The 18,156-nt window shown below is 35.4% G+C and overlaps 2 protein-coding genes across 4 annotated transcripts; one reads left to right on the plus strand and one right to left on the minus strand.

Moving 5' to 3' along the window:
* The first annotated feature begins 7,368 nt into the window (after positions 1-7,368).
* LOC108993730 (probable E3 ubiquitin-protein ligase RHA4A) lies at positions 7,369-10,818 on the plus strand. Its single transcript, XM_018968740.2, has 3 exons — positions 7,369-7,669; positions 8,047-8,132; positions 9,967-10,818. The coding sequence occupies exons 1-3, from the start codon at positions 7,448-7,450 to the stop codon at positions 10,418-10,420; spliced, it is 762 nt and encodes a 253-aa protein (XP_018824285.1). The 5' UTR covers positions 7,369-7,447; the 3' UTR covers positions 10,421-10,818.
* A 194-nt stretch (positions 10,819-11,012) lies between these two features.
* Positions 11,013-17,575, minus strand: LOC108993735 (cellulose synthase-like protein G3). Of its 3 annotated transcripts, XM_018968745.2 has the most exons (8): positions 17,465-17,575; positions 14,997-15,113; positions 14,253-14,906; positions 13,993-14,142; positions 13,498-13,623; positions 12,839-13,282; positions 11,897-12,244; positions 11,013-11,763 (listed from the first exon to the last, which is right to left on the minus strand). In XM_018968745.2, the coding sequence occupies exons 3-8, from the start codon at positions 14,859-14,861 to the stop codon at positions 11,209-11,211; spliced, it is 2,232 nt and encodes a 743-aa protein (XP_018824290.1). In that variant the 5' UTR covers positions 14,862-14,906; positions 14,997-15,113; positions 17,465-17,575; the 3' UTR covers positions 11,013-11,208. The 3 variants fall into 3 exon arrangements, with proteins under 3 accessions (XP_018824290.1, XP_018824289.1, XP_018824291.1); XM_018968744.2 differs by lacking the exon at positions 14,997-15,113; XM_018968746.2 differs by lacking the exon at positions 14,997-15,113 and having other exon boundaries at positions 17,458-17,575.
* Between the last annotated feature and the right edge of the window lie 581 nt (positions 17,576-18,156).

The raw sequence follows: 18,156 nt of genomic DNA on the forward strand, positions 1-18,156 counted from the left end.
CAATGGCCTTTTCCCTACAAACTAAACCTCAATTTTTGAAATTGGATGGCCCCAATTATCTTATCAGGCAGATCCAATTTCTGGTTTTTTTGAAGAGTCACGACATGGTTGGACTCGTTGATGGCACCAACCCTGCTCTAGCCAAAACTTTGCCTGACGACTCCTCAAATTCAGAGTACACTTGTTGGTCTAAACAAGATAACAGTGTTCTAAGTTGGCTCTATGCCTCTATTATTGAAAAACTTGTCTCCACAATTCTCAATCTGGAGACCTCCAAGTAGGTTTAGGACGCCCTCCTTCTCTACCTCACGGTCTCGCATTGCCTTTCTCAAAAGGCAACTTCAAACCATTTCACAGGGTAATCACTCCTGCCTCTCTTACATTGAAGAGGTCAAGCTCTTCTCCGATCAACTGTCCATTGCCGGCAAACCAGTGGAGGAGCAAGATCTCATCACCAACCTCTTGAGTGGGCTCAAGCCACAGTTCATGCCTTTTGTTACCACCTTCACCTTTGCAACCAGAGACAAAGAGTTCACCCAGGACAATTTTCAGACAGAAATTTTGAGTTTTGAGACGTTAATGGAGGCCTCAAATTCCTTTGTACCTGCTGAGACTAATTTTGTCTTTGCAGCAACCCATTCCAAACCTACGTCCCTAAGGAAAACTAAAAGGCCTGGATTTTCATCCCAGTCCCGTTCGCCCATCCAAAATAATCATCCCCCTGCTCATGTGGGCTCCTTCAGCGACAGGCCCGATGCACCTCACTCCCTTGACAACCGGCCCATTTTTCAAACTTGTGGTAAAAAGGGCCATTCGACTCTTAATTGCTATCACCGGTTTAACTTCTCATATCAAGGCCGCTTACCACCATCGGACCTTGCTCCTATGGCTGCTAAAGGTAATACCTTTTATGCTCAATAAGTGTGGTATGCAGACAGTGGAGTCAATGCCCACATTACCAGTAATTCGGCAAATCTCATCACCTCGCAGCCCTATAAAGGAGAAGAAACTATCACGGTTGGAAATGACTCAGGTTTAGTGATAAAAAAATATGGGTACCAATCTCTCACCACAAATCATTCCAATTTTACTCTATCCAATGTTTTTCATTGTCCAAATGCTTCCTCAAATTTGATCTCTATCAACCGTTTTTGTTTGGATAATGATTGTTATTTTATACTGACTGTAAATTATTTTTTTGTGAAGGAGAACAACACATGGCAACTTCTACTTCAAGGGCAAGCTAAGAACGGACTCTATCCAATTGCAGAAAATAAATCTTGTTCAAATAAAATTTCCTATTTTGCTGCCAAACTCAACGTGTCCACCATTTTTGACAAGTGACATGATCGCCTAGGCCACCTATCTCAAGTTGTTTTAAATCAATTGTTTCGTTCCAAATATTTAGATATTTCCACATCCAATAAACCAAGGTTTTGTTCGTCGTGCCGTTTAGGGAAATTCAAACAATTACCCTTTAGTGACTCAACTCGTTAAACCAATCGGCATTTAGCACTTATTCATTCAGATGTATGGACATCTTTTGTGTATTCGGTTGGTGGATCCAAATATTATGTTCTTCTTATTAATGATTTTTCTCGTTTCACTTAGTTATATCCATTAAGTTTAAAAATGAGGTTTCTGCAATTTTTAAACAATTTAAGGCTTTAGTAGATAATATTTTCTCTTGTAAGCTTCAACAATTACAAACTGATAACGGTGGTGAATTTATCTCCACCTCCTTTAAATCATTTTTACAAGAACATGGCATATTTTATTGATTAACGTGCCCTCATACCTCTCAACAAAATGATATTACTGAACGAAAACATCTTCATATTGTTGAAACCGAGTTAACACTTCAAGCTCAGTCCCACCTACAGAATACATATTCGGCCGATGCTTTCCTCACATATGTTTATCTGATAAATCGACTCTCAACCAAAGTGTTACACAATTTAACACCTTTCTACATGCTTCATAAAACAGTTCTCAAATATTCATACTTAAATTTTTTTGATTTGCCTATTTTCCTTTACTCAAACCCTATGAACCTCACAAACTATCTTTTCGTAGTAAGGAGTGCATTTTTATAGGCTATGCTAGCCAACAATGAGGGTATAGGTGTCTTGACTATCATACTGGCCGTGTCTATGTGTCGTGCAGTGTAGTTTTTAACAAACAAAATTTTTCTGCAAAGCGTGGAGTCTTCTCTTCTCCTACCTCGCTGAGTATAGTTTTCCCAGATATGTCTCCTCTTCTTTTATCCCTTCTAGATTCCAGACTTTACAGTTTCACAGCCCTTTCCCACCTCTGAAGTCGAACCCATTGTCCCCTACTAAGAAATCACTAATTCATCTCCTACCCATCCACACTTTGACCAAGAGATTCCCAGTCCGTCCCTGACTTCCCCAATCGATCCACCTGCAACTGCAATCACCACACCATCTCTCAAACATACCCAACAACCAATCCCTTAACCTAAGCTGAGTCACAACCCGCTCCATGACCGGTAACTCCAAACCCAAAACCTTCCTAGATTTTATTGTATTGTATTCAACTCGGCATCCCTTGCAGGTACTCTCCACAGTGGTCACCGACACTAAGCCTTCCACCTACGCACAAGCCATTTCTTCTACCCCATGGTGTGCTACGATGGGATGTGAATTTTACGCATTAATGGTCAATGAGACTTGGGCACTCTGCCCTTACTCGTCAGGTAAGCATATTGTTCGAAATAAATGAGTTTTTAAGATAAAATGGCTCTCTGATGGTAGTATTGAGCGCTATAAAGTACGTCTAGTTGTAAAAAGTTTTGATTAGCAACATGGAATTGACTATGCAGAAACTTTTTACAAGTAGTGAAACACACCACAGTTCGCATGATTCTTACTTTAGCAGTTTCTTTTAATTGGAATATACGTCAATTAGATATTTCAAATGTTTTTCTGTATGGGTTCTTAGATGAATAAATTTTTCTGGAGCAATCTCAAGGGTTTGTTGATGTGAATTATCCAGATTATGTTTGCAAATTGCATAAGTCTCTGTACGGCCTCAAACAAGCACCACGTGCTTGGTTTTGCCGCCTCTCACAATCCCTATTGGAGTATGGTTTCATTGAGTCTACTTCTGATTATTCCATTTTTATCTATGCTACTGGTTCTGTGAAGTTGTATGTATTGGTTTACGTTGATGACATACTAGTCATTGGTTCCAGCAAGACTGCGATTGATTCATTTGTTTCATCTCTCAAGGATTCATTTCTTGTTAAAGATCTGGGTGAGCTGAGTTTTTTTCTAGTTGTTCAGGCTAGCTGTGATCAACATGGGCTCCACCTACGCCAAACACAATACATAACTGATTTGCTTGACTGCACCAAAATGGTGGGTACTAAGCCTCTTAGTTGTCCAACAACCTCAGGTACGAAACTCTCCTCTAAAGACGGTGAGTTCTTGTCTGATCCTACTAAATATCTTCATGTAGTTGTGGCTCTTCAGTATTGTACAATCTCGCGCCTTGATATTGTGTATGCCATCACCAATTGTGCCAATTTATGCACAATCCCCGTGAGCCCCATTGGATTGCTGTCAAGCGTGTGCTTTGCTACCTTAAGGGCAGTATTGACTATGACATTTATTTTTCTTTTGGTGCTATAAATTTACAAGCTTATTGTGACTTTGATTGGGCAGACAATCCGGACGACCTTCGAATTACAACTGGTTATGGCATATTTCTTGGACAAAATCTCATCAGCTGGATATAGAGGTGATAGACGGTCAGTCCAGACCTACCATTTCAGTCCAGATTGGACCGGACCGAGACTGAGATCGGTCGGTCTCGGTCCATGTTTTAGAGGATTGAAAGGTTTCGGTCCAGTCCACAGTCCAAGATTTTTCCAACACGAACTGGACCGGACGAAATGAAAAAAAAATTATATATTATTTATATAATAAATGTACAATTAACAATATAAAATTTTAAATATGTTATTAATACTTTTTAATATTCTATCAATTAACTAATATATAATATCAATTAGTTAATTATATAAATTAATAATGTAATTTTCATCTAATTTATTATCGTTGACCATATAAAAATTTCTTTTATTGAGTTTGTTATATAATACACATTAATAAGTCACTTATTTTAATTTAGTATTTTAAATAAAACTTTTTTATTAATTGATTAAAAAAGAAAAAAAAATTAGGCAGGGCCTAATGGACCGATAGCTACCGGTCCGGTCCAATCCCTAAGGGTGTTTAGTCTGGTGGACTAGACCGGACCAACCGATTTGCACCCTTACCTAGATAGTGAAGAAACAACCCATCGCATCCAAGAGTAGTACAGAAGCGGAGTACCGTAGTTTGGCCGTTGCTAGTATTGAAATATATTGGATACATATACTCATGAAGGAGCTTGGTGCTCTCCTACCTTCCACTCCAACTATTTGGTGTGACAATGTTGGAGCTATTGCCTTGGCATCCAATCCGATGTTTCATGCTCGCACCAAATATGTTGAGGTCGACTACCACTTCATCCGAGAAAAAGTTCTCAACAAAGACATCCAAGTGAAGCATATCTCTACACAAGATCAGATTGCCGATATCTTCACCAAGGGCCAAACTACTACTCGGTTTGCTAAACTAATGGTAATTTTGATCCCCCATCACTTTTTTTTTTTTTTTGTTAGACCAAGTCATCCTGGACTTTTCAAACTTGTAGCTGATACTCCTGGACATTCCAAAATGATAGCTGCGACTCAATCTCCTTCCAAACTTGTAATTAATATTCTTGGACATTCCAAAATGATAGTTGCGACACAATCTCCTTTAGAACCAGCGTGATTAGTGTTTCCTTGATTTGCTCTTTCACTTGTATCATGCTAAATAGTCTTATTTCCATTCTGTACATTTCCATATATATTCTTGTAAAGCTTTAATCTCTCTATTGATGCTCTACTATTTAAATCAAATGAAGGAGAAGGCGAAGGTAAGTTGGCATCTCAATTCTTACCATTCTCCATTCAATTTGTAATTTCTTACAGCAAGCACTAACCGTTAAATCACTTCCAATTAATTGAAGTTAAATCATGAGAGAAATTCCATGATCTAGTGAAAGCCTCAATGATATTCAACTTCTAGGCCATAGAATCTTTGGATATAGCATCTGCTGCCATATATTTGTCATTGGATTCATCTCGATCTTCAACTGTAAATACAGATTTCCACAGTTTCCAACTCCTGAAGAGTAGTACTAGGAATAATAAAAATAAATAAAAAAATAACACCACTTTGCTCATGATGATGTGTGAACTTGGACAGAAGCACGCGTTTAAAGAGCTGGAGAATCTGATATTTACTAAAGTCTGATCTCATATATGCCATGCCCACCTTGTTATAGAAGAGGTTGAGAGATTGCTTCATTCATATTCCACCAACAACAGTGAGATCGATCTCTCCTCAGTGAATTGGGCTTACTAGGAACAGTACTCTCCAACGTCAAACAGCTCCATCCTAGAAAAGGATAATCTAAAGATCAGGACAAGTCGCACCATTAAAGATAACTATAAATACATGAGCAAATTAACTATGTTAATTGCTAAAATTTAAAGAAATCTTTTGTACTATGAAAAACAATATAATACTTGATGTTATGCTCAAATTACAGTTGATTTCAACTCATCTCATAAAATTGGTTCTACAAGAGGAGATTGTTCATTGCTTATAAACATGTCCAAGACCTTGTCTACAGAAAATATGAAATTATTCCTCAACACAATTTAAAGTTATAATTTTTTTTTTTTCGGAAAAAATGTATGTATTCGGAAATTTTATTAAATAATTAATTAAATACCGTGACAACAATTTGATTTAAACTTAAAAATAGAATAATGCTTTTAAGTGGTTTTTTTTTTTGTTAGCTAATGGTTTTGAGTGGTGGATTAATTATGCTGAAAAATGAATTAAATAAAAGGTTAGTACGCATGAAAAAACCGTTGATCATGCTTTATTCGATGCCTGATCAGTCAGTGCTGATCCGGTATTTATGTAATGATGATAATAGAGCTCAAAGGATAAAAACACAATCACTTTGCAATGAATTACCGAATATTTCCTTTCATTTTCAGGAAGAATAAATTCTTCCATTATATTATCATAGTGAAGACTAAAGAGGAAAAAGGCTTGGCCCCCTAATACCACTCAAATGTGTGGGACACCTTCTTCCCTATCCTTCCCCTCACCATTAACTTAATTTCGGATAATATCTTATAAGAAATTTATTCTCATAAGAATTTTTTTTTTTATCTAATTTTATTTTCCCAATATTGAATCGAGTTTATAGTAAAATAAAAACTTTTAAATACATAAGAAACATATATTTATCAATCGATACAAAAAGCATACATTTCATATTGTTGATATGACAGAATTTAATTTATAATTTTTTTTTTTACAAACACTACCATGCCAATGGATGGATGTGTATATATATATATAAGAAGATGACGATGAAATAAATTCATCTCAATCAAAGAAAATACGCGTCAAAATAATTTTCTTTTGCATAATAATTAGTTGCTCTTAAATGAACAAACATAAGGAAGAAATGTGTCAATTTCTTGAAGTTGAGAGTTAAACCCACATTGGCTAACTCCAAATGATGCTTCAATTTGACCTGCCAAACTTGAATAAGAACAACCAACAGTAGTTAGAAGAATAATCCATCCATGATCTTGGTTGACCAAAAGCAGGAGAGGCCTACCACATTCACAAACATCTTTGCAAGTGTGAGCCCTTTTCCAAATGGAAAAATGTTAAATGTATATAAAAAAAAAAGAATTTACAAAAAATTTATTTCTCCATGTATAAATTATTAATATGTTAAAAATAATAAAATTTAAAATTTAAAATTTAAATTTAAAAAAAAAAATTAACGAAAAATTTTTTATAAATAAAAATATAAATAAAACTATAAATACATGTAACAATACTCTTTCCAAATATCTCCCGACAAGAAATAAATCTGCAGAACTTCGATAGTCATTTTATATTATTCCTTTTTTTCTTGTCTCATCCGCCAATGCACTAAATGGGTTTCATGATTATATTGGGCATGCATGGAGGACAAAAACAGATGGGCCTTGGTTTGAGGGCTCAGAATTTAGTGGAATGTCATGGGCTCCGTCCCATCATGGAAAAGGGAGACCGAGAATCTATATTCTATACCATCATATGTTAAAAAAAATAATAATATCAAAATTAAAAAAGCTCATCGATTTGCTTATATTTTATTAACATAGGTTTCGTTTGCTAATCACATCTCTCTCTCTCTCTCTCTCTCTCTCTCTCTCCGAGTGTGCAAACACGGCGATCAGAAATATCATTTTTCTCCATAAATACACTGAACAAGATATTTTTAGCTCTACCAAACCTTGGACTCCATCATGAGTCTTCCTCAACCTCCTCCAAACCCTCCACACCTTTCTCCGGCAGTTCAACTTAAACTTTATCAGTCTTTCATATTCTCAATTCCTATCCTTTTTTCCATCATCCTCCTTCTACTTTTTTACTTGTTCTACCTCAAGAGGAGGGCTTCCGCTCTCTCTTTTCCTCCACCATTAGTACTTCCAACAAGTTCTAATCCAACCAGTCCATATTTTTCCTCAGTAAGTCCTCTCTCTCTCTCTCTCTCTCTCTCTCGCCACAAAGACATGCAGAAAGAAAAACGATTAGAGCATATATAAAACTGTGTTGCTTTGTTTTGTGTGTGTTTGTCTTTGCTTTTCCTTGTTGATTTTACGAAGACTGGAAGCTTTTCTTGTGTCACTGAGTTGTGCTATTTTGTTGAGTCGATCTTCAACAATGTTTCACTGTATTACACAAAAAGTAAACAGCATCATTAACGTGAATTTAATCATACACAGGAGTTTTGCAGTGCTCTGCCTCATCTTTTTCCAAAGTTTTCACAGATTAGATGACAGCTTGTATATTTCAATCTAATATATATTTATCTAGTTCTCTATTTTCTTCATATTTTCTACAGCCTTGTTCGGTGGATTTGAAGGGGTATATCAAGGATAAGCTTCCAGTAATCTTATTCGACGAGGAATTAAGAACAAGGGAGTCACAGTATGTACTTTTTTTTGTCCCCTCTCTTCTTTTTATTCCTATGTACGTAATTTTTCTCCTGGTTTTTATCTTAAAAAGAGGAGCTAAGTTCTTGCTCTTGGAGCATAGTGGTCTTTAATCATTTAGGCCCTACAAAATGTGCTCTGAATGATGGGATATCACATTCTTCAATTCGGAAAGCACTATTCACGATAGTGATTGACCACGAATCAAATTTTCCTTTATAAACTTCGCAAATGGCCTCAGATAATGGCATACTTCTGAAAGTTTGAAACCCCTTAAAGCCATGCATATAGAGTTGTTCCTGTAACCAGCTATGGCCAAAATGCCCCCCCCTTTTTTTTTTTTCTTAGGAAATTTCATTAGAAAAGAAAAAGATGATACATGAGTAAGGGTGGGATTATCCAACAAATATTTCAGTACAATAACCATAGTACAAAAGTAATGAAAAGAAGGAAAATAAAATGGATTTTGAGACTAATTTCTTGGTGGTCCACACCCATACCCTACAAAGAGAGCGTCATCTTAAAAGATAATTTTTAAGTAAGCTATCGCTGGAGGCGATGTAAGTTGTGGGTGCAGTTTGTTGCACGTCTCTGTGGTGGCGTGTGGCCAGGTGGCCATGCGTCGATGGTTGGGAGGTGAGGTGGGGTGGATTTGAAAGATCATGAGGTGAGGAATTTGCTAATACGACACGTGTAGCCGACAAAGTTGTCAGGGTGCGGCGGCACGTGAATATCATGAGCGGAAACAAGTCTCGTGTGAGGCTCATGCGCCGATATTTTTGGCGCAATTCCTCATCGTTCCAATAGATTGGCGGCAATAGGGTTGTGTGTCAACTGATGGTGACTGAAGTACAATAACTCTTAAGAAAACCGAACCAGCAGAAGGGGAGAGAGAAAAAAATACTATCATAAAAACATATTCACGTAATGGTAGTAGGAAGAAAATAGAGATGGAGAGGAGGGTGGAAAACATATCACAGCACTCACCTTCTCTCCGACGGAAGCACTCGAAGTGATTTGAGCTTTCTAAAGAATGAAGAGCTTCTAGAGAGAAGCGAACGACTCCGCACGAATATGGCCCAAAATGCCTTGCTAGATGGAACTGTCAACAGTCAACACTTTTTTCTTTCACCTCCCATTTAGAATCTTTAACGGCATCCGCGTTTTTTTCTTTTTTTTTTTTTTATCATCAAAAGAGCGTTTCTGAACAAGTCGACAAGAAAGCAGAATATATGAGAAATGAAATCTTTGGAGGTGACTATATATATATATGAAATAAAGTTTCAGAAAATTTTTGGTATTTTGTATTGATCAAGATTCTTCAGAAAATGTACCCCATCAGCCATCTGGAGAAGAATAACATGTATTAAACGTAAAAGAGCCGTGCTACAGCCATTTGAAAAAGTGGTCCGAATGATTTTATCGAATAATTTATTTGATTTTTTTTTATATAATTTTTTAATCATTGTAAATAATTTTTAAAAAAATAAAAAATTCACAACATCATTAAAAAAATATTTTCTTAATCATTAAATAAAAAAAAAAAAAAAAACTCATTCGGGATACTAAAGAACTATTTTCTTCAATGTAAAGTCTAGGAAAACCTGAACCGCTCATGCATGGATCTCAAATTATATGGATAGTCAGCAAAATTGCTACAGAAGTGCTATGAATTGCTAAATTGCCCAAGTTTTAGAAGTTTGTTTCCATAATTTATTAAACAAGATATCAGCAAAAGATATGAAATTGAAATGGAAGAACTTATTTTTTAACCATCAGGGGTTAAGCTGTACTGAACTAAAAAATCATTTTATGAATTGTTTTCGCAGATGTTGTGTCTGCCTAGGAGAATTCGAGATCAAAGAAGAGTTGGTCCAAATCCCGTTGTGCCAACATGTGTTTCATGTTGAATGCATCCATCTATGGCTGCACTCAAGCTCAACTTGTCCACTTTGTAGATGCTTGGTCATCCCCACCAAACTACACAATCATGCTCAGCAAGGTATCTCTGAACCCCCCCAGCAAGATAGCACAACTTCCAACCAGCATGATCCCCAGACTCAATCATCGGAACAACAGCAACAACAACAACAGTCAGATGATGTAAACTCAAACATCACTAATATATCAAGAGAACAGACGATGATAACGATTGAAGGATCATCTAGTGTAAGTATATGCTTAACAGGCTCCAGCAGATTACCTGATGATTTGACCATTTGCAGGGAGAATGAGATGGCTCATGATCAGGAATCAGTAGTTCTCCATATCAGAACCCCATAAAAGATGAAGCAACACCATGCCTTCGTTCCATGTTGGAATAAAGTGACTAATTATACACGTACAAGTTCTATAGGCATATAGATGCTGAAATGCATGCATACACATGCCTTTTAAACATTCACATTCTTTTTTCCTATCATATTACCCCACTACTAATTACTTTTTTGAAGGCGATTGGTGTTGGTGCCTGGTGGTAGTCAGGAGTGAAGCAGAGGGGGAAGATCGGCATAGTTTTGGATGACCATATTTTTAGATTTGGGTGATATGTCTTTTTTTTTTTTGAGAGTTTAGAAAAGATCAGCACTGCCATTAATGTCATGGCACAATTATCTTGAGATGATCTATTTTCTGTAGCAGGCCCCCAAATAAATAAAACTGTTGACCGATGGTCAGGTTGGCTTTCCAGTACTTCAAGCATCAATGATTTTTTCAGGTCATTCTTTGGGAAAATGCTGTTATTTATCTTGAATTTTGACATCTCCAATTATACTAATTGATGTAACATATATTTTAAGTTGCTTTTCATTTAGATGATCGATATAAGAGGTCACTTAAATTGCAACATGCAGCAGCATTTCAGACACCTAATAAATTAAACACCGACGTGAAACTTGACACTCATGCATTCTCATTGTAACTTGACACAAATGGGGTCTTACAATTAATTAGATTCAAGAAGTCCCTAATCTATGTGTCTAAGCTGCCAGCAGTCCACTAATGTTGTGTTCAACCCAGACTCGTACAATGAATTCTAGGATGACATAAGCTTCTAATGGTAGCTCCCAATTTCAATTCCTCAGAGGAATTAGAGAAACTAGCATATAAAGGGCCAATGCAAGACCTGTGGAGATCATAGTGGTTTTGAGGGGAATTCTTCCTCTATCACTCCTTAAGGCCATGGCTTCATAAATTGGGAAGGAATTCACCACCACAAAACCTGCTATGAACATCTGCAGAAACAGTCCCTCCAAGTTGCTGATCCCTCTTAAAACTTGCATGAGCCCCGTTAAAAAAGAGGCTAAGTTAATTATGGCTCCGGTTGTGAATGGCACCAACATGGGTGAAGAGACTCCAAATTCAAAGATACCTTGGGCATATCTTTTGCTTTGTTCATCATCGACCACTTTGCTTGTCAAACCGAAACCATATGTGGAGATGCCTAAACACTTGAGAAAGTACTCGAGAAACCCGAAGACGCAGCATGAAAGTCCTCTTTTCATCCACATTCTTTGATCGTTCCACCACCTTTGAACTGTTCCTCCCTCAACTATAAATTCAAGGAGATCTTGTCCATAGGCTCCAAGGAAAAGAAACACATATAAGAGAAACCAGGGGTCTGATATCTGCAACACATTTTCCAAATTCATTGGTTGGGAAGTGACAATCACTAGAAAGTGTAAATTTATCTATGACACACTGATCATGATCTGTAAAAGTACTCTCAACATCAAAACAAGACGTGTTTAGTGAATATACCTTTGGAAATATACCGAGTCCATGGACAAGAGCTAGTTGGGGGAGAAAGGCATATATGGTAATGGGAATAAACGAAAGAGGCCAGAAGGAGTAATACATGTAGGCAAGGCTCATGAGAGGGCCCACAGAACTGATGCCATAAGTTATGGGACTGAAACTGGAGAAGCCAACCTGAAAAGCACCAATGATCCATCTCTGCAATTGGTTTAGCGCATTGATGAGGCTGATTGGTGCATCACCCAGAAAGGCTGGCCTCTTTGGGTTGCAAAATATGGACCTCCATCCCTCGCAATGCAACAGAAATCCCGTGTAGAAGTCCTCTACCAGTGATCCATATCTGAAGCCCACCTATGCATGTGTTGTGCAAAGAATTCATTAGTGCTGTTTTGAAACTGAATATTTCATATTTTTCATCTCAATATGAAATTATGTTAGATTATCAAAATATTACCCATTTGGATATCAAAATCATCTCAATTGATCTCATTTTATCTCATTATTACAACTTTTTCAAATTTCCTCACAAAATATAATAAAAAAATTAATTTTTTTAAATCTCAAAACAATAATACTATTAAAAAATAATATTTTAACAATATTTTATTCAACTTTCATCTCATGATCTCATCTTTAACTCGTTATCCAAACCACACATTGTTTCTATTAAATATTTTATACGGAATGACGAGAAATATCAAAATTTGATTCAGAATAATTACTATAATAATATTAAATCATTAATCGTCTCAAAAATTTAAATTAATAGAAAGAAACGACGTATTCAAATTTTGGTTTTATATTCAAACAGACATTTTCAATAATTATGAATCATATATATATATATATATCATCGATTAAGTATTTTGTTTAGTTTAATTAATGTGAGCTACTTAACATGCACCTTCGTCGTTCAAAGTACGTAGTAAGCTAGGAAAAGCTTACCTCATAACCCCATTTGGTGCTGTTCTCGTAATTGCACCCAGCAACGATGTGTGCCATTTCCAAAATAGATCGAGACTGGATGGGCTTGTTCACAACATGGTTCGGCCCAACTTGGGAGATTTCTGGTGGCACAATATATGATGGGCCTCCAAAGAAAACTCGTCGATTGAAGAAACATCCGGTTCCAATATAATTAGGGCCCAATAGTCCGTCCAAACCCAACGGATTAGTTTGACATGGTCGTTTATATTCACAACCGTAAGTATCGTCTTTGTTGATCCCAGAAAAGATCTGAGGGAACTGAACATATGATAATTGGGACCTAAGTTCTGAATCTAATAGGTAACATAATGCACGAAGAGGTGTTTGTGGGTCATTAGAATACATGTCGCAGTCCAAGGTTAGGATTATGGGTGCGTTGGTCATGGTGGCCGACACTCGAAGCTTCAATACACAGCAGAAAACAAGACAACGTACAAATTAATGAAAATGGATAATACGTAGCAACATACACACACACATATATATGCAACATCTTGGTGATGTTTCGGACGATCAATTTTCTCTGTGTGCATGTGTGTATATATATGTATGTATGTATGTATGTATGTATATATATATATATAGAGAGAGAGAGAGAGAGAGGAAAGCATACATACCAGGACATTTAGGGCACCTGCCTTGAAATTGTGGGGTGAGGTGCTGCTCTTTTCCCTGGAGACATAGATGAGGTTTGGCATGAAATGGTCAGTGATGTCTCTGTTTTTGCTGCTCTCTAATAAGACCTGCTCATTGTTCAAGCCAATAAGTTAGGTTCCCTCTGAGATTAATGTAGAAAGGAAATTATTATGACAACATACGTATACCCGGCCACAACAAAATTGGGATACTACTTGTTGACAGCGATTGGTTCTATTAATTGAGCCCTAAACCTTAATTATATCATAGAAGTTCTACGAAAGTTAATATACAAATTAATTGGCTTGACGTGCTACGTCATACTGTAAAATAATTTTTTTTTATTGTAAAATAAATCTGACATGTCGTATCAAATTACGTTAGTTTGTAAGATTATTTTTATATCGTTTACAAACCTAATACTTCTCGTACATTAAGTCGTCGATCTATAAATTAAATTCATGCACAAAGCAAACCTGAATGACAGTGGGATGATCTTGGCGAGTAAACCTATCTGTCCATTTGTTGAAAGCTTTTCGCTCTATCTCCTCAGTGATATACTCTTTGCCAACTTTTCCTCTCTCAACGACTTCCTCTACCCTCGCTTTCATGCTTTCATACATTTCCTGCAACATCGTTAATTGAGTACACATGCAAAAAGATGATCAATAAGCTAATGTTTAGGGTTCTTAATTCCTCTTTTTATAATAATAAGGTTTTTTTCAATATAATTTACCTTAATCTGCTTACCATCTGATGACCAAGGGTGATTTGATTCAAAATAAGCTTCTGGGCTTCTCTCCATTATATTATTCTTCCTACAGAATGGTAACCAGTAACCTGCAAATTTTGCAGCTTCCATGCAAGCAAATAGTGTCAACTCTGAGCCCCCATCATCCGATACATAGACCGAAATCTTCTCCGTCGGATATCCATAAGCCATGACTGATAATGTTGTGCTCACCAATCTCATCGGTGGCTCCTTGTACGGATCAGTAGTGCATATAAAGATGTCCAATGCCGGAAAAGAATCTGTTTTCTTCATAACCTTTTCGAGATTTTCAGGGTATTCATTTCGATAAACGATAGTCATGAGAAAACCCTGACGAGTCACCCAGACGAAAGCAAGGACGGCATCAGATAGGAACAAGGCGAGGGAGATAAGGAAGGAGGCCGAGGTGGTGGAATGGATGATCAGTTCAAGCCCATGTCGATAGAATAGTGCTAAGATGGCACACAAGTAAATAGCAGCAAACACACGGTTGAAGGCAGTGCGACGTGCATGTCTAAGCGTGTGAAGAAGAGGAGCAGGCTTGGCAGCAGAGGTCAGGTACCGGTCCTCCATATTTTCCGGCTGTGTTTTTTAGAGCAGCAATCTTAAATTACAGGCCTGATGTTTTCGAGCACAACAAATATGTATGATCAGTATATGAAATGTGCTGCCATATTGGAATAAAATAAGATAAAAACTGTTGTTGACCTTCTTGGATTCAGGCTAGATCAATTGGCCTCTTATTCGAAGCCAAAAAAAGGATATAATATCAAAATGATCAGCAGTTTGCACATGCGATCACTTGCAAAGGCAACTTGTAGTACACTACAAATTAATCAATCACGACAAAAAATGTTAGGGTTCCAACAATCCAGCCGCTGGATTCCAGCGTTATCGAAGCTGCTGAAATATATAGTTTTTTTCACCTAGCTAGCTAGCTGTTAATTTCTGGCCATCGCTGTGCTTTGTCTGGGATCTTTCTTATCTTCTCTTAGGGTCTAATTTTTATATTGGTAAAGATCTTTAGTTTTAATTACTTATATAATTACTCAAAGTTTTTAATAAATTATATTACAATTATAATAAAAATATTTAAATTTATCTCTTTTTATTAATTAATTTAAACTTTTAAGATAAATAATTTTACATAATATTAGAGTAAAAATCTTCGGTTTAAAATTTGACTATACACACTATTTTACTTAATTAAATATTTTACATATTATAATCATCCCTTTAAAGAGAGTTTCTATATTCTATATGCACTTTATTAATATGATTAGCTGTATTATTATTTTTAATATAAAATAACTATTTTAATAAATCACATCAATAAAATATATAAAAAATACGAGCTATATTATTTTGGTTATTCATTATTCATTATTTTCTTCAACGCCCAATATGTCATTTTGTACATGTCCCAACCAATCAAAATCAGACCTTGGAATTCCAAATCGGTCATCTATTGTTTCACTACTTTTTGGCTTTTAATATCTATATATATATTTTTTCTTTTTTTAAAAAGATGGCTTTGTGTGGAATTTTAATGTCAAAGTGCTGGTTTTTAAATTATTATAATACGCATAATAATATTAGAGGAAGAGACCTAATTATGAGTTTTTTAAAAATTTAAAAATTAATTATGCAATGGTAAAGATCAATATAAGAATCTTTATTTATATAAAAAAAGATGAAGCGACAGATCATTTTATAATTGACATTTATTTTTATGAATATGCGTTTTGATGGAGGAGAGAGAACATATACATATGATATATAGTATCACAAGTACTAGTCCTATTAACAAAATACACGGGAAAACAAAAAAACAAAAAAACAAGAACAAATTAACAAGATGCTGAAGAACCTTTAATAAAATCATCAGTACTCTTTTTCAAACCAGAGGCTGGAATATTGATCATTACAAGCCTTCGATTCATTCATTAAACGCACGTACAACTAATATTTCACCATAGATTTTTACGTGCTAGACTTTAAAAATATTAATTAATGCACTTTAAAGGCTTAATTATGTAAATAATACTTTATATAGTTTTAAGATATATAAATCCCGTGCACTCTAATTGAAAAAGTAAAATTCGTCATAAATAGTTGGTTTTTTTTTTTTTTATGCACAGGTTCTAATTTTTTCCTATTTTTTTTAAAATTTTGTGCGTAACTTGCATATAGTTATATAAATCATTTTTTCTTATTACGTAGGACTAATTTGGAACATCAATATAGTTAAATTGTTTATGGGTAGTGACAGGGTTAACTACCTATCTATTTTCAAGTTTTTTTTATTTTTTTATCATTTTTTTTTAAATATTTTCTTAACATCCTTAATTATTAAGAAAAAATTTAAAAAATATATAACTTCACTAATACACGCTTCGTTAATCATTAATTAAAATAAAAAAATTAAAACAAAAATAATAATAAATAAATAATAATAAGTAGTAACCTTATCATTATTTATTGTTTATAACATCCACGCTAGTCCTAAGCCCATATAGCCAGAAGTCCATTTTATATATATTGTAATAATATAACATTTTAATACTTAAAAAATATTGAATCACAGTTAAATTAGCTCGCCCCTCCGTGTTGAACTCTTGGATTCAGGTAACAACTCAGAGTCTCGTACACAACTCCAACTAGTAATATTAGGAAATGATTTTACAAAAATAAATTTATAAATTGACGTGATTTAATATGATATATCAGATAATAAATATTATTATAAAGTGGATCTTACTTATTTATTAAAACTACCTCAATTTTAGAACTTGCTTTTGTGATCTCTCTTTCTAGATGTAGCACTTTCTAGTAATATTATCTATCATCCTTTCATATGTTAAAAGGATTTAGGCTTGCATTCAGTTTTTTTTTTTTTCATTATTATAAGAGGTATTTAGTAAAAAATATAATAAATAATTCAAAATTTTCAAATCCCAAAATAATTTTTATAAATTCATACACAAAATATAATAAATAATTTAATTTTTATTCTACTATTCACAAACATCTCAACCCATCTCAATTCATATCTGAATCCAAACCATTCTCGATTCAATAAGAAAATCTCCCCCGTTTTCAACACATCCAGTGAGAAAATCACAAGATAAAAACTGCCAAATTCTAACAAAAGAAGCTTCATAATTACATGTCACCTTGATCTTCTCAGCCTCGGATCGAGCTCCAAGCTGATATTCAAAGCAAAATATACTCCTGGGTTCATTAGATGCCGCTACGTCGTTATTTCTACGAAAGGTTAACAAGTAGCTTGCAACCACCTCCATGAAATCATGTTTATAAAGGGATCGATTCTCTTTGGATATATAGTCATACGCCATGTTTATAAGAACGTATTTCCTAAACTCACTGGCGGATACTTGCACAAGTCGGCGGTGCATCTAATGAACGCGTCTAGTACTGCAGGAAAATGGTGTTCTTTCGGGACCTTTCCGAGGTTTCCGGGGAATTCTTTACGTGGATTAGACGCATACAGTAAGATCATGAGTACTGTGTGGGTATGGCAGCCCCCAGCCCACATGCATGAGAGCAAGAATACAGTCAGAGATTAGATCTTGGCCGTCGAATATATATATATATATATATATATATATACGTGATCTGCATGTACTTGAATTACAATAATCTGACAATAAATTAAAATTTTTCAATAATTAGTAATTTAGTATGTGATGAATGAGCTTCGGGTGTGGGCAAACAGCTAGGGTTGGTTCGACTATGGTTATCAAAGAAGCCGAGGCAATTTGCAAGAGATTACCGATTGGTTTTACTGCAAATGGGATTATGCGTTCCCACGAAAGTTCCAAAGGTACTGAGGATATTGGTGAAG

Source organism: Juglans regia, chromosome 9, assembly GCF_001411555.2.
Source record: "Juglans regia cultivar Chandler chromosome 9, Walnut 2.0, whole genome shotgun sequence".
NCBI lineage: Eukaryota > Viridiplantae > Streptophyta > Magnoliopsida > Fagales > Juglandaceae > Juglans > Juglans regia.